The 22,923-nt window shown below is 39.4% G+C and overlaps 1 protein-coding gene across 1 annotated transcript in view; it reads left to right on the top strand.

Moving 5' to 3' along the window:
- Nucleotides 1–22,923, top strand: part of SHQ1 (SHQ1, H/ACA ribonucleoprotein assembly factor) — a 95,558-nt gene that overhangs the window by 9,553 nt on the left and 63,082 nt on the right. Inside the window, exons 5-7 of the mRNA XM_043443121.1 lie at nt 5,901–6,013; nt 12,424–12,551; nt 22,574–22,728. Of these exons, the coding sequence (XP_043299056.1) occupies nt 5,901–6,013; nt 12,424–12,551; nt 22,574–22,728 (396 nt within the window). The remainder of the gene's footprint in view (nt 1–5,900; nt 6,014–12,423; nt 12,552–22,573; nt 22,729–22,923) is intronic.

Genomic DNA, 22,923 nt, shown 5'->3' with positions numbered 1-22,923 from the left:
AAGCTATAAATGAATCAGAGAAAAGTCCTGCAGGCTAAGGACAGATTGTACATTCAGTCTGAAAGTGCTTGTTTGATGCCAAGGAACTTGGTTTCTTCATTATTGCCACCGTAGAGGGAAGATCCTCTCAAGGGGTTTCTGCCACATTGCTGAGAAGATGCAGGACTGCCATGATGCAAGCCCAGGCCAAGTCCCTGGGAGGTCAGAAATTCTTTGTATCTATTGAAAATGTTCACTAAGTTAGTAGTTTAGGTTGAGTTAAGAGAAAAGTTATTAATCAATATTCTTTTTATCTTTGAATGTCTTATCTAATGCCCTGAATCTCTAGATTCCTGTCTCCCAGCTTAAAAAAAAAAAACACAAGCAAATCATCCTCACATTTTTGGAGCCCTCCTGTAGCTCTTCCTGACTGCATCCCTCTGAATCTTGCTATTATAAACAATTTGAATGCCTCTTGTCTTCAACAGACGGAAAAACAAAATGCATTTGAGAACATTCTAAAGGATAATGTAAATAGCAATACTATTAACAGTGCAGGTGTATAACCCCACATGTACAATGTAGGGATCACAAAAAGTTCTAAAACTAAAAGTTTTTTATATTGAGTTTGATGACATGACCTGATCAGAGCTGATAGGAGTTTTTCAATAATTTTTAAAAAAAATCCCTCTTACACTTTTGGTGGGAATGCAAACTAGTACAGCCGCTATGGAGAACAGTGTGGAAATTCCTTAAAAAACTGGAATTAGAACTGCCATATGACCCAGCAATCCCACTCCTGGGCATACACACCGAGGAAACCAGATCTGAAAGAGACATGTGCACCCCAATGTTCATTGCAGCACTGTTTATAATAGCTAAGGACTATGGAAGCAACCTAGATGCCCATCAGCAGACGAATGGATAAGGAAGCTATGGTACATATACACCATGGACTATTACTCAGCCATTAAAAAGAATTCATTTGAATCAGTTCTAATGAGATGGATGAAACTGGAGCCCATTATACAGAGTGAAGTAAGCCAGAAAGATAAAGACCAATATAGTATACATGGAAGCAACCTAGATGCCCATCAGCAGACGAATGGATAAGGAAGCTATGGTACATATACACAATGGAGTATTACTTAGCCATTAAAAAGAATTCATTTGAATCAGTTCTAATGAGATGGATGAAACTGGAGCCCATTATACAGAGTGAAGTAAGCCAGAAAGATAAAGACCAATATAGTATACTAATGCATATATATGGAATTTAGAAAGATGGTAACGATAACCCTATATGCAAAACAGAAAAAGAGACACAGATGTACAGAACAGACTTTTGGACTCTATGGGAGAAGGTGAGGGTGGGATGTTTTGAGAGAATAGCATCGAAGCATGTATATTATCTAGGGTGAAACAGATCGCCAGCCCAGGCTGGATGCATGAGACAAGTGCTCGGGCCTGGTGCACTGGGCAGACCCAGAGGAACTGGGTGGAGAGGGAGGTGGGAGGGGGGATCGGGATGGGGAATACATGTAAATCCATGGCTGATTCATGTCAATGTATGACAAAAACCACTACAATACTGTAAAGTAATTAGCCTCCAACTAATAAAAATAAATGGAAAAAAAAACACAAGAAAAAAAAAATCCCACTCAGTGTGCATATTCAAAGATTTTGCTATAGAAATAGCAATGAATTTAAAATACGGTGTATTGCCCCAAGAGGGGATTAAGTAACACATGGATTGTGTGTGCACCATTACTTTTCTAAACTCTTAAGAGTGAATCCTGAAGCTCAGCTCTCTCTGGGGAACTTGGGTAGACCATGGACCTCAGTGACAGCTAGCAGCTGCTGTGTGTGTCCCTGAGAGGCACTGGGCTGGGCTGCACGTCATCATTCTTTTGTGGCCTCGTCACTATTGTATGTGCTTATTCTACCACTGGACAAACCAATGTATAGTCTTTAAAGAATATTGTGTTTTCTCATGTGGATTAAATGTGAGGTCGGCGGTGTCCTTCATGAAAGTGTGGAAATATCAGAACTTTTGAAAATCATGTGTGAATCAAGATGCCAGTAATTAAAGGATGCTGTCTTCGGGGTATTAAGGTACATGTGTTTTCTGTGATCGCGCCACAGGAATCTTACGTAACTGGTATTACTTGCAGAGTTCGATTGCATTTATAACTGTTCTGTTTGTGGCATTCATATCATGCAATTAAAAACTGAGCAATTATGTGAGATTAACATGTAAGACCTTTTTTATGGATTGTAAAAAAATTCTTTTTATTTTTAGAAATTTTATTTTTTAATTTTTTAAATTGAAGTATAGTTGATTTATGATATTGTGTTAGTTTCAGGAGGTGTACAGCAAAGTGATTCAGTTATACATGCATACACACATATATGTGTGTATATACATGTATATTTCAGATGCTTTTCCTTATAGGTTATTAGAAAATGTTGACTATAATTCCCTATGCTCTACAGTAGGCCCTTGTTGATTATCTATGTTTTACATGTGGTAGTGTGTATGTCAGTACCAAACTCTTAGTTTATCTCCACCCCACGTCATCCCCAAGATCTTTTTCTACTAGTAAACGAGCCAGAGGAAACTGAGACCATTATTGCATAAATAAGAACTTTGAGAACATATTTTCTGTTTTACATGATGTGTTTAAGAAACCACCATTTACAGTTCCTCTGGTTCTGCCTTTGGATGAGAAAATATCCATAAAGTTTTGTTGACTCATGTTTTATTAGCATTTTTATAGTCTCTTCCCACCCACCCTCCAATAAATGAAATACAGCTTCATTTTTCTCTGATGATAAAAGCAATATATATTCATTATAAAGATACAATGTAAGAAAGAAAGTAAAACATCATCCATAATTCCAGTACCCAGATATCTTGTCTGAATTGAATTATTTAACCCTTTACTGGGGGATAGTGTATAGTCTTTCATATTTATTTCCCACCAGCCATTTGCACAGGGTTTGCTTGTGAAGTTCTGTATTTTATACTGATACTGAGAAGGAAATAAAATTATTTTTGCTGAAACAAATTCTCTGTCGCCACCCTGCCCCCATACACATGTGTGCATGCTCACCCACACCGCCACCCCCCCGCCCACTCTTTCCTTTCTGAAATTTCTGCCAGCCACAGGGTGCCTTTGGAAAACTGCCCCCATACACATGTGTACACGCTCACACACACACACTCTCTCTCTCTTTCCTCTCTGAAATTTCTGCCAGCCGCAGGGCGCCTTTGGAAAACTGCCCTGGCAGTTCCAAGTCAGGGCTTCTGACCAGGCTCCTGGCGTCAGTGGCTGCCAGCAGCAACAATCCTAGTCTCTGGACTCCCCCAGCAGGCTCCCGGGACCACTGCTGCCAGAAGCTGCAGGATGCTGGCCTGCCGGCCCTTTCCTTCTCTCAGCTACACTGGGGACCTGAAGCTGCTGTTTCCAGGAGACCTACTGGCCTAATGGGCACACAGTTCTTCATTTTCTCTCTGGAGAGTCTCTGCTTCACTCTGCTGAAGCTCACATTAGCCTTGTTTAGATCCCACATGACCTTTTCTTGGCACTGCCCATCTTTAGACAGCTCTCCCAGTGCTGACCTTAGCAGTACTTTCAAAACAAAACAATAACAAGAATCATTTTCGCCCTGTTGCTCTGTGTCATTTCTCATCGTCTTGTCTTCCTTTCTCTTGTTTGACAGATGCCTTAGATTTCACTGCTCCGAGCTAACTTCACTTTTTAGTTTGTTCCCGTTTCACACCTCCCCGCCCCTCCGGCGCTGCCCAAGGCCTGTCTCACTGCCCCTCCTGTCTCTGAGGTTGAGGAGGTGATTTCGGGCAGGTGAGGAAGCAGAGGAGTGAGGAAGAGTCCAGGTTGTCCTGCTCAGGGGAGAGAGATTTCTGACAGATGAAACTAGAACTCTGAAAGTTTTCCCCTGGAAGCCTTGCCTGCACGCTTCTGAACTCTGTATTGCGAGTGCTCTGTCTCCAGTTTATTTTGAATTGAGTACATTTCTGGGCTGCCCAGAGAATCTAACTATGATTTATAATCATGTATCTTTAGGAAAATTCATTCTGAGCCTCCCAAAAGTAAATTGTAAAAGAACTCTTGGAATGTAGATTTTTCCAAGTTTGAGGATCTGTTTTTTCCCCAGAATGTTTGTGCTCTGAAGTATTCAGATATTCTGGATGTGACTTCCAAAAATGAAAGGGCCCCTGGGCCCCTTCGTTTTACTAGGATGTGCTTACATTAAATGTTGGTGATGTTTTGTTGTTCAGTCGCTAAGTTGTGTTTGACTCTCTGCGACCCCATGGACTGCCGCAGGCCAGACTTCCCTGTCCTTTACTATCTTCTGGAGTGTGCTCAGATTTCATGTCCGTTGACTCAGTGATACTACCTAACCATCTCATCCTCTGCCACCCTTTTCTCCTTTTGCCTTCAGTCTTGCCCAGCATCAGGGGCTTTTCCAGTGAGTTGACTCTTCACATCAGGTGGCCAAAGTATTGAAGCGTCAGCTTCAGCGTCAGTTCTTCCAATGAATATTGAGGGTTGGTTTTCTCTAGGATTGACTAATTTGATCTTGCAGTCCAAGGGACTCTCCAGAGTCTTCTCCAGCACCACAATTGGAAGTCATCAATTTCTTTGGTGCTCAGTCTTCTTTATGATCCAGCTTTCACATCTGTACATCACTACTGGAAAACCATAGCTGATGTTACTTTAGGTCAATGGATTGTGGTAGGGCTGAGAGGTTTTTTTTGGAGTTTTTTTTTTTTTTTTTTAATTGCAGGAATTCTGATGGTGTGGAGAGTTCTGTGTCCCTGGCAGATTCCATATAGCTGGTTTCATTGTAGTGATTTTGCTGTGCCACAGCTGTTGACCTTAAGCCTGCGCATCAGTCACCAACCAATTATTCTATTTACAAGTCTGTTTTAACAGTTTGCCTTCACAACCCTCTACCAAGTTACTTCCCTTGATTTCTTTTCAACCAATAGTCTTCAAGCTGCTTCCAGTTTGCTGACTTATCCCTTGCAGTTGGTTGTGGGAATAGGGAGATTGAGGAAAGAAAAAAGAGCTTTAGAAATATTTTGTATTGTACGAGGTTTCTTTCCTTCATAATTCTAGTCAAAAGAAAAAAGACCATAAGAATTATAGGTGGTTTTACTAATACAGGTGTTTTTTGTAGAGTTGGACTTAGGAAAACATGCTCTATATCAGTATGTATTCATCCAGGGGAAGATGATTGTGGTAATGTTGAATTTTACTTTGGATTAGATTTTTTAATTTTCAAGTGGAAATTACGTCTACTAAAATTGTCCTTAAAAATTCTTGTCAGAGATGAAAAGGGGCAAGGAAATAAGGACATAGTCCAAAGTTGGCTTGGCCTTGGGGGATTGACTAAAAAGACTGAATTTCTCTTCATGGGGGGTATTTACAGGGACATGAAAGTTATCTAAGTTTTGATTTGCTGACATGGCACCCCTGGTAGCAGCAGCTCCATCTTGAGTCTAGAAATTTATTTCAACTTGCCGTTTCATAATTTTTAAATCTCTGGGAGTAAATGGGGGAATAAATGGAGAATTAAATGTTCCTGTTTGCTTGCAGAGGTTTATTTTGTTCTGGTTTTCATGTTAAACTTTTATAGCTTTAATCCATGTTAATCAGTTTGTTTGTTGTAAGGATTAAATGAAATAATTGATGTGAAAGCTTCTGACAGGGCCTGGCAAATAGTAGATGTTTAACAAACATTTGCGGGATTTGAATTTAAATGTCACAGGTGGTATAATGACTTATCGATCCATTAGATTCTTCTTGTGTTTGGGCATTTTGTACAAAATTAGATTTCTCATAGCTCAAATAGGAGACAGCAATTATTCTTTCTTTCCTGGGTGTTCTTAGGATGAATTGAGTGATGTTATCGATATTAAGGATCCAGATTTCACCTCTGCTGCTGAACGAAGGCAGAAACGCCTGGCTGCTGAGCTGGCCAAGTTTGATCCTGATCATTATCTGTAAGTATTGAGGTTTTTTTTAAGGTTTAAATAATTTACTTGAGATTGAGTATTTAAAAAAATTTTGAGTGCCTTTTTGACTGTGTTAGGCATGTGCTTTTTGGACTCCAGAAATGAGTGATAGCTCACAACCTTAATTGACCTTTAAATTTACCTACAGCTGTTATACCTCCATGATCTTTGTAAGGTGCTCTGTTTCATTACCTCATTCCAGCACACCACAGAAATCTTTTAATGTTCTTCTTTGAGATTTTTGCTCTCCAGGCTTAAAAATAAAACACTGCATTCCTGAGAATACATACCATTCTTTTCAGAAGACTCTGTTGTGATTAATGGTATATATGAATAAAAACACATTTCAGTTTCTTTAAGAATTTGAATCTACGTGTACTGCATTTCTTGGCTGATCTAGGAATGGGTTTTCCCAACACTTTTATCCACTAGCACCTGTAATCGAGGATCCATTTCAAATGAACAAATAACTGTTTATTGGGGTAGAATATAAATACAGTCTGATTTTAAGTTTTGCTTTATTTCCCACCTGCATCAGTTGTGTCTTGAGCTATCATGTGTCTCTGTCGGGCTTACATTTGTTGAAGGAACAAAACTAAGGGGTAGGTAAATAATCACTTACCTTGGAAAGACTGTGATGTGTCTCACTGATTACGAATAGTGGCACTTCTTGCAAGGAAGTGAGTGTCCCCAGGCCTCTGTGAGTACTTGACAGCTTTCGTAGGATGTCAGTTGTGTTTTGATGTAGACCTCAGTTAATATTCTTCCCATACTCTGGGCCAGCAGGTTCTAAACTGTTGCATATGCAGCTATCATCATCATATTCCCTTGTATAGTGCTCTCAGCTTATCGAGTTCTCTTGTGTGATTATTTCAGTTTTCACAGCAGTGAGGAAGGGGGGTTAAGGGATTCACCGAAGGTCACACCACTGCTAAGTGACTCATCTGGGACTTGAAAAGAGTCTTTCCATTTGTCATTTTGTATTTCCTTTTCATGTACACTTTCAGTTTAACTGCTGTTGCTCTTGTGATTAACATTCTATCTCCTGTGACTCAGTGGGAGACTAATTGGAATGGCAGAACTATATCTTGTGATGTGCAAATGGGTTGAGTGATATGTGATGATGAATGGTGGAACTCTTCGACATCCTCAGGGAAGCTGTGTAAGAGCAGGGTGGATTGTATTTTGGAGGACATCTGAGAGATTCAACTCCATTTACATTGCCATTTCTAATTACCTTTATCTCTCCAATAGTGATTTTAAATGTCCACTGAAGAATAATTTGAAGAAACCCATTTAAAATCATACTGAATATTTAAATCGGAAATTTCATTGTCAGCAAATTTCCTGGGCAAGCATGAAAACAGATTGAGCTTTACAAGACAGAAATTTCTAGTGGGAGGGAGCTTAATTAGCTGAACTGCCTATCTCTTTTCTTCTAAAACTTGAAGAATAGTGATATGGCCTGAGAGAATTAGGAAATTGAAATGTATAGTTAGCAGTGTGATATTAGAAGCAGCCCTTATTTTTTCTACCTTCTGTGTCTTTATCCAGAAGCACATTTTCTTTAATAGAATGCATGAAATGTTCTTTGCATTACTCCAGGAAGGGTTCTTTTTACATGAGCGGTTTAAATTCAGTCTTGGGCAAGTTGGAGGGTGAGAGTCAGGAGGTAAAGATTCTTTGTGACTTTTCTGGTCAGAATGGTGGTGGTGGTTTAGTCACTAAGTCGTGTCCGACTCTTTGTGATCCCTTGGACTATAGCCGGCCAGGCTACTCTGTCCATGAGATTCTCCAGGCAAGAATACTGGAGTGGGTTGCCATTTCCTTCTCCAGGGGATCTTCCTGACCGAGGAATCAAACCCATGTCTCCTGCATTGCAGGCAGACTCTTTACCGACTGAGCTATAAGGGAAGCTGGTAGAAATAAGACCAGTTATTTGTCATTTTTGTTTTACTCATTGTTTATATTAGCTGACTGATTCACCCAAATGTGTTGAATTAAATGAAGTGCAAGTAAAATTCTTTTAAATTTTCAATTAAAAATCACTGCTTATTTTGTCATTCTTAATGGTTACTACAGTGGAAGAAAAGGTTTATTTTAAATTCTTACCTACCATGAAGACAATACATTGCATGTATTGTATTAGAATTTATATGTATGTAATGTGATATGCATGTGTAATACATAGTATATTTTACATTAGCATAATACATGGCGTTTTCAAGTCGTTTGACTTGCCCTCACAAGTCATGATGTCTCTTCATGTTAGGTTTTTCAGTAGCTAAGGAAAACTAATTTAAATTTCACCCTAAGGCAGAACACAGTGAGGTAAATTGACTATATACAAAAATTTATACATTCCAAAGGTGCATGTAAATGACTTCAGGTTATTATTGTTTTAAAAATCCTTTCTTGTAAAATCTGGATGCCAGTGTGATTTTTCCCCCCATAAGTTTTGCAGCCCAGCAGAATGCTGATGATCCATTGTTCTTTTTGATTATCCATTTCTTGCCATTTTAAATTTCATTTGGTATTATTTTTACAGTAAAGTATGTTGAAGGAATTTTGAAACATTCGTTAATAGTCCTTTTTTTGCTTATTATAGTTTCCATATTTCTCTAGCTGAGCCTGGTTTTTGTTTTTGTTTTCCTTCCCAGGCAAATTGTTTTTTAATTGTTGGCATATATTTTACTTTAACCAGTTCATAAAGCCTCCCTTATTTCCTTATTGGAGAAAATAAAAGAATTTAGTTAACATTCAAAATAACTACGAGATAAGAAAAGGGACAACAATGATTGTATAGCATTTGAAGTGCCTTTTTTGGGACCAAGAGAAGACCTTCTTTTATTTATTTATTTATTTTTAAAAATTGAGGTGTAGTTGATTTACAATTTTGTATTAGTTTCAAGTATACAACATAGTGATTCACAATTTTTATAGATTATACTTCGTTTAAAGTTATTATAAAATGTTGACTCTATCCCCTGTACTGTACAATATGTCCTTATAGCTTATTTATTTTATATATGATTGTTTATACCTCTTAATCTGGGGAGTCATGTAAAATTGTAATGTTCAGCACTATACATTTGGTAAAGAAGATGGTAGAATGATCAAGCTCCTGGATTTATTGAGGAGATCTCAAAATGACAAGTAGTAATTAGAAGCCTGAAAAGAAAGGTTCACCTCCTTCCCAGTGTGGTTCTTTATTCAAAATAGCAACCTTAGGAAAAAGCTCTGGAATAAAATGTCACTTATTCATTCTTTCATGTATGTACTTGCTTGTTCTACCAATATTTGTTTGAATGACTTCCATACCAGGCAGTGTTGCAGACAGCAAGCAGAGAGTGGGAATACATGGTAGCTGCCCTCATGAGGCTTACACTCCAGTGGGGAAATGAAAAGTATTTCTATTGTGATGAATGCTATGAAGAAAAGCCAGGTGAAGGGTTTAGAGAGCAACTAGGCATCTCACTGACTCCTCTATTTCCACATGTTTAAAATCGAATGCATCATTTTACCTGTAAAATCTTCCTGAATTTTCTGCTTGGTAGGATGCCCTTTATTTGATCCCAGTCACCCAGGTTGAAAACCTGGGGTTCGCCTTGGACTTTGTTCTGTATTCCACACTTCCACTCAATCCTGAAATTGTACCATTTATCTCTTTCTGCTTTGCTTCACTCCATCTCTCCCTGGCCCTCATCTGTGTCTGGCTTGTTGCAGCTGTCCCCTAACTGCCCAGCTGGCATTCCTCATTCCAGCCTGCTCTTCTGCAGATCCATCAGCCATAAAACCATCAGTGCAGTGTCTGCTGAGAGTGGAAATCTGCTTAAGGCCTTACTGGGCTCTCCTTTGCCTAAAGCATAAACTCCTAACACCTTAGCACATATAGAGAGTTTTCTGTGATCTGGATGCTCCCTGCCTCTGTGGCGTCTATTTTGCCACCCCGTGCCCACATTTCATATGATGACGGTGATGAATGTTTGCGTTTCCCCACCTGTACCACACCGCTTCTCACACAGTTTTTACTCCTAATTTCCCTTTGCCAGCTGTTGTCTCCCCTTTTCCTGCTTTCCCTGAATAACTTTGACTTATCCTGTAAGGCTGGGCTCAATTGGCACCCTTGCTTCCAGCGTGGCATAGGACGTGCTCATGTGTTATAGCTCATCTTGTTTTCACTGCATTGTTTTGTAACATTCTGTGTTTTTGTCTGTTGTTCCCATTGAACCGTGGTGCCCTGAGGGACAGGGCAAGAGTCTTACTGGTCTTTTCTCTTACGCCACACAGAGAGGGCGCTCAGTGAATGCCCATTGAACTCATGGCATTTTAAAAACTTGAAAATAATTTATTCTGGAAAGTAGAGCATCAGTCGACCTAGATATTGGGCATCACAAGGAATGAACCATCGCTGTTTAGATGAGGGACTGTACTAGTGAGATTTTACTCAAAACGTTTTGAATTTTTTGAGGGGTTTGCAGAGATACTGTTTTATAAGAGGATTATCCCCCTATTATTTTTTCTCCTAGGGGAAAAAACAGCATCTTTTCAGACGGGCTCTTCTTCTTCTTCTACCCTTGACTTAAACGTCCTTGGTGCTTCAGCTTTCAACACCCTTTCCTCTCATGTGGCCACTTCACCCTGGGTGTTCTGTCCTCTTCTTTCGCCTCAGTAACTGTGTGAATGCTCAGGACTTCTGTGTGTCTCTCTTGGGCACAGGTTTGCATATCTGACTGCCTGTGGGACAAGTTTCTGTCTGTCCTACAAGGACACTTCAAATAACACGTCCCAGAGCAGAAGCCGTTCCCTCTCCAGTCGAGTCTATTAACCTCCTGTGTTCCTGTCTCTGCGGAGGGCGCTGTGGTCCACCTAACTGTCCAGGCCAGAGACCTGGGCAACAGCCTGATGCTGACAGGAACTGGTACTGAGAATTACTCTTTCAAGATAATTGCTGTTCAGTTTTGTCCAATATGTGTTTTATTTCCTCACTCATAAAAATGGAATGTTTATATTGATTAATAGCTTGGATTTCAGACTAAGACTTAAATGGGTCCAAATCCTGGCCCCACTTCTCACTGGTTCTTTGACCTTAACCCTGATATCCAACTTTTCCAGCCCTCAGTTTCCACTCATGTTAAAGGGGAGCATTAATAGCACCCGTTGCCTAATGAAGTGGTGTGGGTATTCAAGGAAATAATGAATGAAAAGCACTTAGTGCAGTGCTTGCCACATCCAAAGAGCTCAGTAAGTTATCTGTGATCGTTCTAATTTTTAAAAGATTTCAGTATCTCAGTTGAAAGTCTTTAAAGTCTATTAACGTCTTTAAAGTATTAAAACTATGAGCTAGAAAATCCAATGTATCAAAACAACCAGTGTCTTGAGGTTCTAGTTACCTGAAATATCAGTGAAATATCCAATTTCCAACTTTCAATATAAGATAGTATCTGTGCTGTGTGTGCTATGCTAAGCTGCTTCCGTTGTGTCCAATTCTTTGTGACCCTATGGACTGTAGCCCACCAGGCTCCTCTGTCCATGGGACTCTCCAGGCAAGAATCCTGGAGTGGGTTGCCATGCCCTCCTCCAGGGGATGTTCCCGACCCAGGGATCCAACCAGCGTTTCTTCTGTTTCCTGCGTTTGCAGGTGGGTTCTTTACCACTAGTGCCACCTGGGAAGCTGTAAGACAGCATAGTTTCTGAATAAGTGTCTTCAAAGAGTTTATTTTGAATGTAGCAGTTATTTTTCTAGTTAAAACTGAGAAAGTAAAGTACAGGAAAAGTAGTTTTCTGTTCTCTATGAAAGTTCCTTTTATCTTTTGCAATAGTTTTGACTTAGGGTCTATAAAGATTAGCATAGCTAAATAGATTGTGTCTTGGAAGGAAACATGAGTGCACATTCTAAAAAATGAGATGTGTGTGTGTATGTGAGAGAGAGACCTCTGTGATTATGTGATATCCTAAATATTCTCATGTGTTTATTTTGTTGTTGGTGGTGGTGGAGTTAAAATACTATTTATTATAATCTTATCAAAATGTGTAATATTTGCAAACTTTGCACAAGGCCTAATCTTCATGAGCATTGTGTGTTCAGATTTGCTTCATCCCACATAACTGTGGTATAGGACATAGGACTTTAGAGGGGACTGGTCTTCTCTGAACTTTCTGTTTAAAAAGATCACAAATGTCAAATATCCCTTTAGTCTGAGGCTTACTTTTCATTTATGATGATTAGTAACCACAGTGAAAGTAATAGCAGTGCTCAGTCTTGCCTTGAAATGTACTTTGAATTAGTCTGTATTTCCAGTACAAATATGACAAATTAAGGTAAAATTTTAAACAGTGAAAACCAGCCCAATTCTATGTAACAAGTCTCTTCATATATATATATTTTTTTTCCCCAGAGCTGACTTTATGGAAGATGAGGCAGTTAAAAAGGTTTTGGAGTATAATCCTTGGTGGACTGATTTATATTCAGAAATGATGGCCTCTTTGGGAAAGAGTCAGGAGGAAGAAAATCTTGCTGCGTTAGGTAAGAAACTCAAAATAAGACTCATTTGCATACTGCCTTTTTTTTTTTTTTTTTTAAGAACATCAACATTTATTTAACATGATAAAAAAGAAATGAGATATGAACATTTGCATTTAAACAATAGTAAGTAGCCTTTAATACTTACATTACGTGTGCTCATTGTATAATATATACACAATGAACATAATTACATTTGTACACAAACTAAGTACTGGATTTGAAAACCTGCTTATTGCTGTACACATCTAGTCCAATGAAGTAGAAGCCCAGTACTTCAAAATACCTACATTTTAAATTGCTTTTTAAGAAAAAGTAAGCGGTAACATTTGTGTTTAAGCTGACAAGAGTGTGGCACATACTGCCTTTCTTAAACACACAATTGTAGTTGTCATATGGAGTGAAGATATTATTTTGATTTGCTAATTTTGGAAATAGGAGCTTCACCCGGGACTGGGAAATGCCACACAGTAGTTATACTTATTTGTCTCAGAAAATTCTTCTGGAATATGTTTTACTTTTGAATCATTGGGGTTCTTTAAAATTTCTTAATTTTTAAAATATTTTTATCAAATTTAGGGACATAAACATACAGGACTTGTGTAGTTGTTGAATAATCTGCTTGTGGGATCTGAATGTTCCTCTGTGGTAAGGGCGTTTGAGTATTAATAATGGTGAGAAAAGACCAAGTTTTCCATCCTTTTGTCTGTTGAATAAATTTGATAAGTTCTTCCCAGTTTTTTCACAAGTGGTTTCATGTGGAAGCAGGACTAGCTATCTTCCTTTCTGTACCTTATAGAGAGCAATTTTTACCAAAGAAGGCTGAGCTAGGGGATTTTATGAGCCACAAGAGACGACTGTGCCACGCTTAACATTAAACCAAATATTTGAGTTGTAGTTTTAGACGGGCATTTTATTAATGGGCTTCCCAAGTGGTGCAGTGGTGAAAAGTCTGTCTGCCAATGCAGGGGACACAAGAGATGATATGGCTCCAATCCCTGGGCTGAGTAGATTCCCTGGAGTAGGAAATGGCAACCCACTCCAGTAGTCTTGCCTGGAGAATGCCATGGACAGAGGAGCCTGGTGGGCTGTGGTCCATGGGGTCACAAAACAGTTGGACATGGCTGAACACTCACACACACACACGCATTTTATTAGCACCTTTTCTAAGTGGGAGGTTGGTGTGTTAAGTGTGTGAATTAGAATTATAACAGTTTCACATAGATCAAGAATAGTGGGCTACTGTTTTCTGTTACACTGATTTGGCTTTTAATTATATATTAAAAATATCATGCCTAGACTTGTGTTGCGATGATCACTTTGTAGTATATGCAGATGTTGAATTTTAATGCTGTTCACTTGAAAATTATATAATAAAAATACATGTATTAAAAAATCCATCCTATGCATTATTTGAGAGCGAACGATCTTACTTCCAAAAAAAATTCAGTGTTTAAATGAAAGGAACACACACAAACACATGCACATGTGCATGAAATGGAACATAGAATCTCCTCACTTCAAATTCCTTTTCCTGAAAATAATCAGTGTTAACAATTTGGGGTATTTTAAACACATATACCCACATGTAAGCATTTGCTTTTAGAAGTTTATACACATAGATTCATATACACTCTCTTCTCACTTTGCTTTCTTTATAGTATATGTTGTATATCTTCCATCAATGCTTACAGTTCTACCTGAAGCTTTTAATACCTGCCTGGTGTTCTGTTGTGATTTTGTGTCATAACTGGTGACTGTTTGGGTTGTTGACTACTTGTGGACATTCGGGGTGTTTACATGGTTCTGCAGTGACCTTCTTTGCCTACTCATTCTGAAGAAACTGTTGCTTCACAGTATTTTGATCCTCTGCATAGAAATGTAGTAGCTTGCTATTTGTTCTATTTCTAGAGCCTCGAAAGAGCCTATTATATAATGGGTACTCAACAAATATTTGTAGAGTAAAATAAATATTGCAGTAAATATTTTGGTAGTTAGGTTTCATTAGAATTTAGGTGGTCTCTACCAGATTGAAAAATTGCCACTATAATTTTTTGGAGTTGACTCTCCGGCACAACGGAAACTCATTTATAAATAATGATTCTTGTTACATTGTTTTCAGCAAATCCTTGGTTTTATATTTGATTTATGTTTAAGAATCTTTCAGAGACTTCCCGTATCATGTAGGGGAATTTTCAGGCATGGGATTGCTACCACCATTTAGATAGTTATATGCCATATAGACCTGCTCAGAAAGTTTGTTCAGACTTAAATCGTCAATGCTTTCTATTGGTTTGAGTCAGTTCCCCAGTTTTGGTGTAGTATCTTACTGAAGCTGTCTGGGAAGGAATTGGTGGTTGTGTAGTTTTCTGTCCACAAGGGTGAGCTAGTTGCCTTAAAAATCGAGATGGTATTTACCTTTAATTTAAAGTTTAACGTGCTCTGCTTTAATCGGTTGTAGTGTATTCTAGGTCCTGTTTTCTGTCTCAGCCGTCCTCTCTGTATAATTTTAACAGAAGGATAAGCCAGTTGGTGCCTTTAACCGCTGTCCCTCCGACTCTCTGCGGTGTGTAATGCAGACCTGTGCTTCAGACTCATTCCCAGTCCATTAAACTGTTACAGTGGTTTATTCTAAGAATCACTTTTAAAAACAACAAGGGCATGTGGTAAAGGTAGAGAAATTTGAGTTCTGTGTTGTATAGATGGTCTTGTAAATGTACTAAGTAATGGTTATGCCTATGAAAATCGCTCAGTCGTGTCCGACTTTTTGCGACCCCATGGATTATACAGTCCATGGAATTCTTCAGGCCAGAATACTGGAGCGGGTAGCCTTTCCTTTCTCCAGGGGATCTTTCCGACCCAGGGATTGAACTGGGGTCTCCTGCACTGCACGTGGATTCTTTACCAACTGAGCTGTCAGGGAAGCTTGGTTATGTCTAAGATGTAAGGTAAATAGGGGGTTCAGGGTTTAATGCCCTGCTCCTCCACAGGCTGGCTTTGTGACTTTGCAACTGCTCTGAGTTGCTGTGGGAATCCTGTATCTACCTCACAGAATTGTCATGAGGATTGAACTAGACCATTTACTTAAAATCTTAGCACATTGTAAGTGTTAGAAATTATCAGTACAGAGTAAATCAATGGCAGGAGAGCCAGGAATTGACTGGCTTCCTTTTGAAATGACAATTTTTGTACATTTACATGGCTTTAAGGGCAAGTTCTTTGTTAACATGATTCTTCTTTCAGTTTTTTTTTTTCTTGTTCAATTTTTTGAGACATCCAGAATTGGAGGTACACATTGAAATGCGTCGAACCAGGCTCAAATAGGGGAGAAAAGAAATAAACCAAAAAATAAACATTGAAGTTCTCAGCTCATTCAAGCAGCATGCTGCTGCTGTAATTTCCCCCTTCCTTGTCTTCCTCTTATCCCCTCTTTGCTCCCAGGCCTTCTTCTTCCTGTCTGTTATTGCAGGGCGACATTTCCAGCAGACACAACAGTGCAGGTGAGGGGTGCATCTTGGATTCCTCCTCCTCCTAAAACATTAAGCTGTATTGTCTTGATTTCCAGCTAAGCCTTAGGTGATAAACTTTGTCACCTATCGTTGCCTCAGTTATGACATTTGTCATATTCATTGTCGCTCTGAGTTACAACACGGAGACTTTCCTTGCCGTCTTCAATTCTGCAATGATCTGGATCTTCCTCCCGAAAGGCTTGTAAATGGAAGTGTTAAATACCGTGCTCCCACTGAGCTCTGGTTTCACGAGATGAACTTACCACATTTCCCATGTTGTGTCTCGGCGGTTAATCTCAGCCCAAGAATCTTGGCACATGATTACTTGTTATGACACCACGTAACACTCATAGTTGGTGAACTTCCTAGCAGGGACATCCTGTTTGGCACCAGTGTTTGTGGAGCTAAACTCTCAGCATCAGCCCTGCAGGCTGCAACACTGTGGGGCTGCCCATTTGGGCCAAGGGTTTGAGCGCAGTACGTTTTCTTCTGATTCCCTTGATCTTTTTCCAGAAAGTGTACAATGGAATAGATTTGCATTTCTCTAACAGGAGCCAGATCATGTATGATCTGTTGACCCAGAGAGGACAAGGATGTTTGGGAAGGGAATTAGGCAACAAAGAAGATTTAAAAGTATTAAAAAAAGATGATGTTCGAAGTGAAGTGACAAAGTCACTTTCCACTTTGATGGGAACCACTTGGCGGTCTTCAAATGTATTGATGGGAGGTGGTCTTGGGCCATTTGCTTCTGTGTTAAGGCACCAGTTTCTTCCCCAAATAGAGACCGAGATGGGCTTTTGTTTGACTGTAGATTATTTGTTGTTGTGTGCTCAGTTGCTGAGTCTTACTTGACTCTTTGCGACCCGCTGAACTGTAGCCCGGCAGGTTCCTCTGTCCACAGGATTTCTCAGGCAAGACTACTTAAGCGAGTTGCAGTTTCCTCCTCCAGGGGTTCTGCCCGATCCAGGGTTTGAACCTGCATTTCCCGAATCTCCTGCATTGGCAGGCAGATTCTTTACCACTGAGCCACCTGGGAAACCCTGTAGATTGTTTACAGAAGTATAATTAACCAAAATGTTATGAACTGGATAGCAAAGCTGCTATGTCGTGTAGCTAAAGTCACGCGAATGCTTGACAAATGTTAATTGTGGTGGCAAGCATCCAAGTATCATTGGTACCGCGACTGTAGTTATTTGTGGTGCTGCTCTTTGGTTTGAACTGACTGTGTGCAAATCTCCCCAAGTTTCCCTTTGGGTGATATGATTTATAGCTCTAATGTGAAAGGCCTGGGGGAGCTCAGACTTTTGGTTTCTCTACTGACTTCCCGGTTTGTTGTTATTGTTATTTATTATCTCTGGTTTCTTTGCTTGAATTTCAGAATTTAAATACTTCTGTGTATTATTAATGAACTACTTAGTTCAAACCGGAGCTCAAACCACCCAGGGAAAGGTGGTTGTGTTGTAAGGGAAGGTTAGGGGCACACAGCGTTCAGGAATTTGGAAGAGTACATTCAGGTCAGCCTTGTGTGTACAGTCATGGAAATTATCTGTGATGTATGGAAAGACTTATCTGTGGGTCATACAACATCAGAGCTCATAGTTCCCAAGTCAACCTCTACAAATCATTGAATACATACAGGTGTGATGACTTAGGAGCAAGGAATAAATGTGTGTGTGAATGATTTGGTACGTTGTTCACTGGTCCTGGGCACACTTACCTTGTGATTCAGAATTCCATGGAAGCAGAGGTCTTTCTTAGCCAGCTATGGTCTAAAGGCTTTTCTGTAGTGAGATACTGTTGTCCCAATCACCTGGCACTTTCCTGTTTGCTAAACTAATGAACATCTCCAAAACTGTACCTAAGGGAATACCTTCTCAGGGGTTCTTGCTGAGTAATAGGGGTCTTCAAGTACTTTGTCAGATATGTGTTCTTTATGCAGTGAAGACATGTTCGTTTTTACAGTTTCCTCACATCAGACCACTTTAAGTGAACGGAGAGCTTCTCTTTAAATTGAAAAATCCTTGGAGAAGGAAATGGCAACCCACTCCAGTATTCTTGCCTGGAAAAGTCCATGGACAGAGGAGCCTGGCGGGCTGCAGTCCACGGGGTTACATGACTGAGCCTGTGTGCACGAGGGTGGAGGGAGATGGGCTGGGAGCAATAAAGTGGGAGAACTAAAAAAAAAAAAAAATCTTCATATGAGCTCTGTAATGGGACAGTCAGCACCCAGTTGATCTGTCACATGAATTTCTTTCTTAGAAGTCAATCTTTTTTTTTTTTAGAAGTCAGTCTTTAAAGAGTGCTTCTCCTAACTGTGTTAGGCTCACCTGTATTATTCAACCTTAAAATATACACATTTCTTTTTATTGCTGGCCAGCAAATTAAATACATTCATATAGTTACTTGTTTATGCAAACAAATAGTGTATTTTATGTCTTATCCTGTCATTTTTTTTTTTTTTTTTGGGTACTAACGGTATTTTAGTAAATAAAGGAATATTGCTTCTAGTAATTTGATGTAAGGGTGTTTAAGATTTTTTTTTCCCCAAGAGAACAGACTGCAAAAAACTGCTGGAAGGAAGCCTTACAGCAAAAAGAAGCCATGTTAAACTTAAGGCTCCTAAGAGAGTATAGACATGAAAACTATATGTGAAAAGGGACCATTATGTGGGAGTAATCATATTCTTTTCCTTCTGGATTTTGCCCAGTTGTGATGAGCAGAAGGGCAGTCTTTTGTTGAGCGGAGACAGAAAGGCTGGGACTTAACTGGCTATCAAGAGAGTGACTTGGGAATGTTAAAAAGGCGGTTTAATAATTTTTGGTTTCTGAGAAGGTGTCAAGAACACGTGGCTTTTATTAACTCTTCTCCACCAAGAAGAGGCTTCCTGAGTTAAAACTGAGCTCATGCCCTCTCAGCTAGTGGCCAAGTTTCCTGCCTTTTTTTGCCCCTGGATGTGGTCATAAGACTTAAGTCCTCAATGATAGGAAGTGAGTGAAAGTGCTGTGTGCACTTTCTGGATCAATTCCTTAGAAAAAAGGTGTTTGTCATCCTCTTCTTCCACTTTGCCATTGGTTGGAAAATTTTAAAACCCGAAACAGCATCTTGGACCATAGATGGAAGTCATAGAGTGGAGATGCTGATACTCACCCATTCTGGACCGTTCACTCCGAGTAGCAGTGTGAGAGAGAAACCTCTGTCTTACTGAAGCCACTGTATTTTGGATCTGTCTGTATGTACATTTTATATGCCTATATGTGTGTGTGTGCTGAGTTGCTTCCGCCCTGTCCAACTCTTCGCGACTCTATGACTGTAACCCACCAAGCTTCTCTGACCATAGGATTCTCCAGGCGAGAATACTGGAGTGGGTTACTATGCCTTCCTTCAGGGGATCTTCCGGACCCAGGAATCAGATCCCCGTCTCTTGTGTCTCCTGCATTGGTAGGGGGTTCTTTACCACTAGCGCCACCTGAGAAACCCTTGGTAAGGTGACTGATATATAAAAAGAGACAGTGTCTCTCTCTTCTGTTGATAATTTATTGGGAATGGGAAAAATATTGTATTTGCAGGTGACAAATACCTAAAGTGCTTGGAAGTAGTATTTAGCAAGAAAAGCAGCAGATCTATTTGATAAAGTTAGTGGTTCAATACAGTAGAAAAGATGGCTTACTGAGCAGACTGTGCTGGCACAATTAACTCCTCATCTGTAATTAACCAAAATCTGAAAATATGAAAAAGTAACTTTCAGATAGATTATAGACTTAAATTTAAAAGAGGAAACAGTAACTCTTAAAGAAAAGCTGAGAGACTCCATGGACAATTCAGGAGTTGGGGAAACCTTACTGAAGGCTATAAATTCACAATCTGGTAAAAAAAAAAAAAAGATAGACATATTGGACTACACACAGACATAAATAATTCAGTGACCTAAGATCCTCTAAACAGAGTCAGTAGAGATGCAGTAGATTTGAAGAGATGACTAGGGTTTGAATCCATAATAGACAAGTTCTTAAATATTTGACAAGCCATCCAAAAAAAAAAAAAAAAAACTGGGCAAAACATATGGGTAATTTATAGGAGAGCAAATCCATAGATTTGCCAAACAAATCTATGAAATAATGTTCAGAGTTTAGCAGTTACAGAAATATTAACTGAAGTAACAGCGATATGTCACTGTATTAGTTTCCTCTTGTTGCATTCCAAGTTACTACAGATCAGAAACAGAGGTCTAATTTGGCTGTTTTCATGGGTCAGGAGACAGGTATGGAGACCCTGATACCCACCTGTCCTGGACTGTTCACTCCGAGTAGTAGGGTGAGAGAGAAGCTTCTGTCTTACTGAAGCCAGTGTATTTTGGGTCTGTCTGTTACAGCAGTTTAGCCTGTCTTGACCTGCATATAATGGACAATTCTGAAACCTGGAAAAAAGGCTTCAAAGTTATTTTGGCATTACTTTGATATTCACTGGCACTGGAAGCTAAATGTTCCTCATGACTGAGCTGAACAACTTTTAAAGTGAATTTGAAAGTGGTCTTCTGATGGGGAACGTAAGGAAAATGAAGAATTAATTTGTAAGGGAAGAGATTGGTGACACTGACTTAGAGGTAATAATACATCTAAGTTCTTAACGGTATATCTAGATGCTTAGAAGCTGAGGTGGGGTCCTCTGCTTGGGGTCTTGGAAGGCTGTAGACAAATATGGCCATCTTTTCATTTTCAAAAAATTGGTGTTAGCAGCTGTATTCCTTTTTGAAGCTCAGAGTTCTTTTCTAAGCTCACATGATGGTTGGCAGAACTTGATTCCTGCGACTATAGAACTGAGACCCCGGTGTTTCTTGCTGGCTATCAGCCAGGGCATCACTCTCAGATATTAGAGGATCCCACAGTTCCCTGCCACGTGGCCCCCTCATGACATGACGTCTTATTTCTTCACAATAGGCGATTAGCAGGAGAGTCTCCACCAATATCAGAACATAGACATAATAATTGTAACAGTAACTGTCCTATCACTTTTGCCATATTCTTTTGAATAGAAGCAAGTCACAGTTCCTGCCCACACTCAAATGATGTCTTATTGGTCATTTTAGAATTTTTCTTACCACAGTCCTTTCATTTTCATATCCATTAAATTCAAAGTGGTTTTTAAAAAAGCATTTATGGCTGGGAGCAAGCAAGAGATATGCTTAGGGAAGGGAACTTCTGTCCATGACCATTACAAAGGAGAGATGTAGCCCTTAGATAAAGTATCTCTCAAAAACAGATAAATTTTTTGACCCAGTAAGTCTACTGTTAGGGATCTGTTTTATGGAAATAAGGCCTGCAGTGTCCAGTGACGTATGATATGGCATTTACTGCAGCATCATTAGCAGTGGCATCAAGTTGGAAGCAGCGTGAATGCCCATCAGTAGGGGGAGTGGTTGGATAGAGCATGCTACACCATGGAATATTCTGCTGCTAAGTCACATCAGTCGTGTCCGACTCTGTGTGACCCCATAGACGGCAGCCCACCAGGCTCCCGTCCCTGGGATTCTCCAGGCGAGAATACTGGAGTGGGTTGCCATTTCCTTGTCCAATGCATGAAAGTGAAAAGTGAAAGTGAAGTCGCTCAGTAGTGTCTTGACTCCTCGCGACCCCATGACTGTTGCCTACCAGGTTCCTCCATCCATGGGATTTCCCAGGCAAGAGTACTGGAGTGGGTTGCAATTGCCTTCTCTGTGGAATATTCTACTCCTTCACAAAGTTAGCTAAGTACCAAGTGACTTGGGGAGATTTCCTGGAGGTGTCGTTGAGTGAGACTGGCTAGATGGAAAAAAATAATCTAATTTTCTGGGGAGAAAAGGGTATCAACTCCCTTGTATACATGTTTGTGTGTCTTTATGGTTGTAAAGAAAAATACGAAGTGATGTATACTAGATTTTTTTAACATGGAAAAAGTTATTGATGAGGATAGAGGGTGCCAAGCAGAAGAAAAGGAAACATCCTCTAACAACCAGTCTAGTATGTGTGGTATAATCAAATTTGCATATTTATGTAAAACTTGGTATAAGTGATATTTTAAAAATACTATGCCCTTAAAATTGACTAATACACGGGAATACTTCCATTTCTTTGTATAGAACTTTCAAAGTAAATAATATTTACAGAGTGTTTCACATGTTTTCTGTTATCAAAACGTAATTGTCTTATTTTTAAAGTCAAGAAATCTGTCATTTAGCTGTCTTGAGTACAGAACTGTGTAGCAAAAAAAAAAAAAAGCCAGTGTGTGGGAGGGGTCTGGAAATAAGGAATAGATATTGTTTAGACATTTTTTTTTCTTTTTTTAGCCCTACTAGAATTTGAACAAATACATAGCTCTTTAAAAAATTGTGAAGTCTAATTAAAAAGTTGTTTCCATGTCCAGAGTTTAATAATTTTTATTTCAGTTTCTATAATTAAAGTTCTAATTTTGACAAATCTGTCTGCAGTGGGGGTTTTACCAAACAGAGTGGAACATCTAAGTTTTAAATGCATTTTCTTCTAGTGTCTTTTTCTGAAGAGGAGAAATATCAGCTGCGAAAATTTGTTAATAAATCTTACCTGCTGGACAAGAGAGCCCATCGGCAGGTGTACTACAGCTTGACTGACATCCTTCTGGCATATTGCTATGAGACCCGTGTCACGGAAGGAGAGCGGAATGTAAGTGTGTGTGTGTCTGCGAACATTGGCATAGACCGTCGTGCAGAGTAAACTGTATTAAGGTCATGAGTGAGACCAGTCGTGTTTATTTAGAGACACTCCGAACTGAGGTGCACAGGTGTGTTGGTGATGGATACCAGCATGAAAGCATGATGCTTTTTAAAGATGTATTTATTTATTTATTTTTGATTGTGC

This window comes from Cervus canadensis, chromosome 22, assembly GCF_019320065.1.
Source record: "Cervus canadensis isolate Bull #8, Minnesota chromosome 22, ASM1932006v1, whole genome shotgun sequence".
Classification (NCBI taxonomy): domain Eukaryota; kingdom Metazoa; phylum Chordata; class Mammalia; order Artiodactyla; family Cervidae; genus Cervus; species Cervus canadensis.
This window is presented reverse-complemented; position numbering and strand designations above follow the sequence as displayed.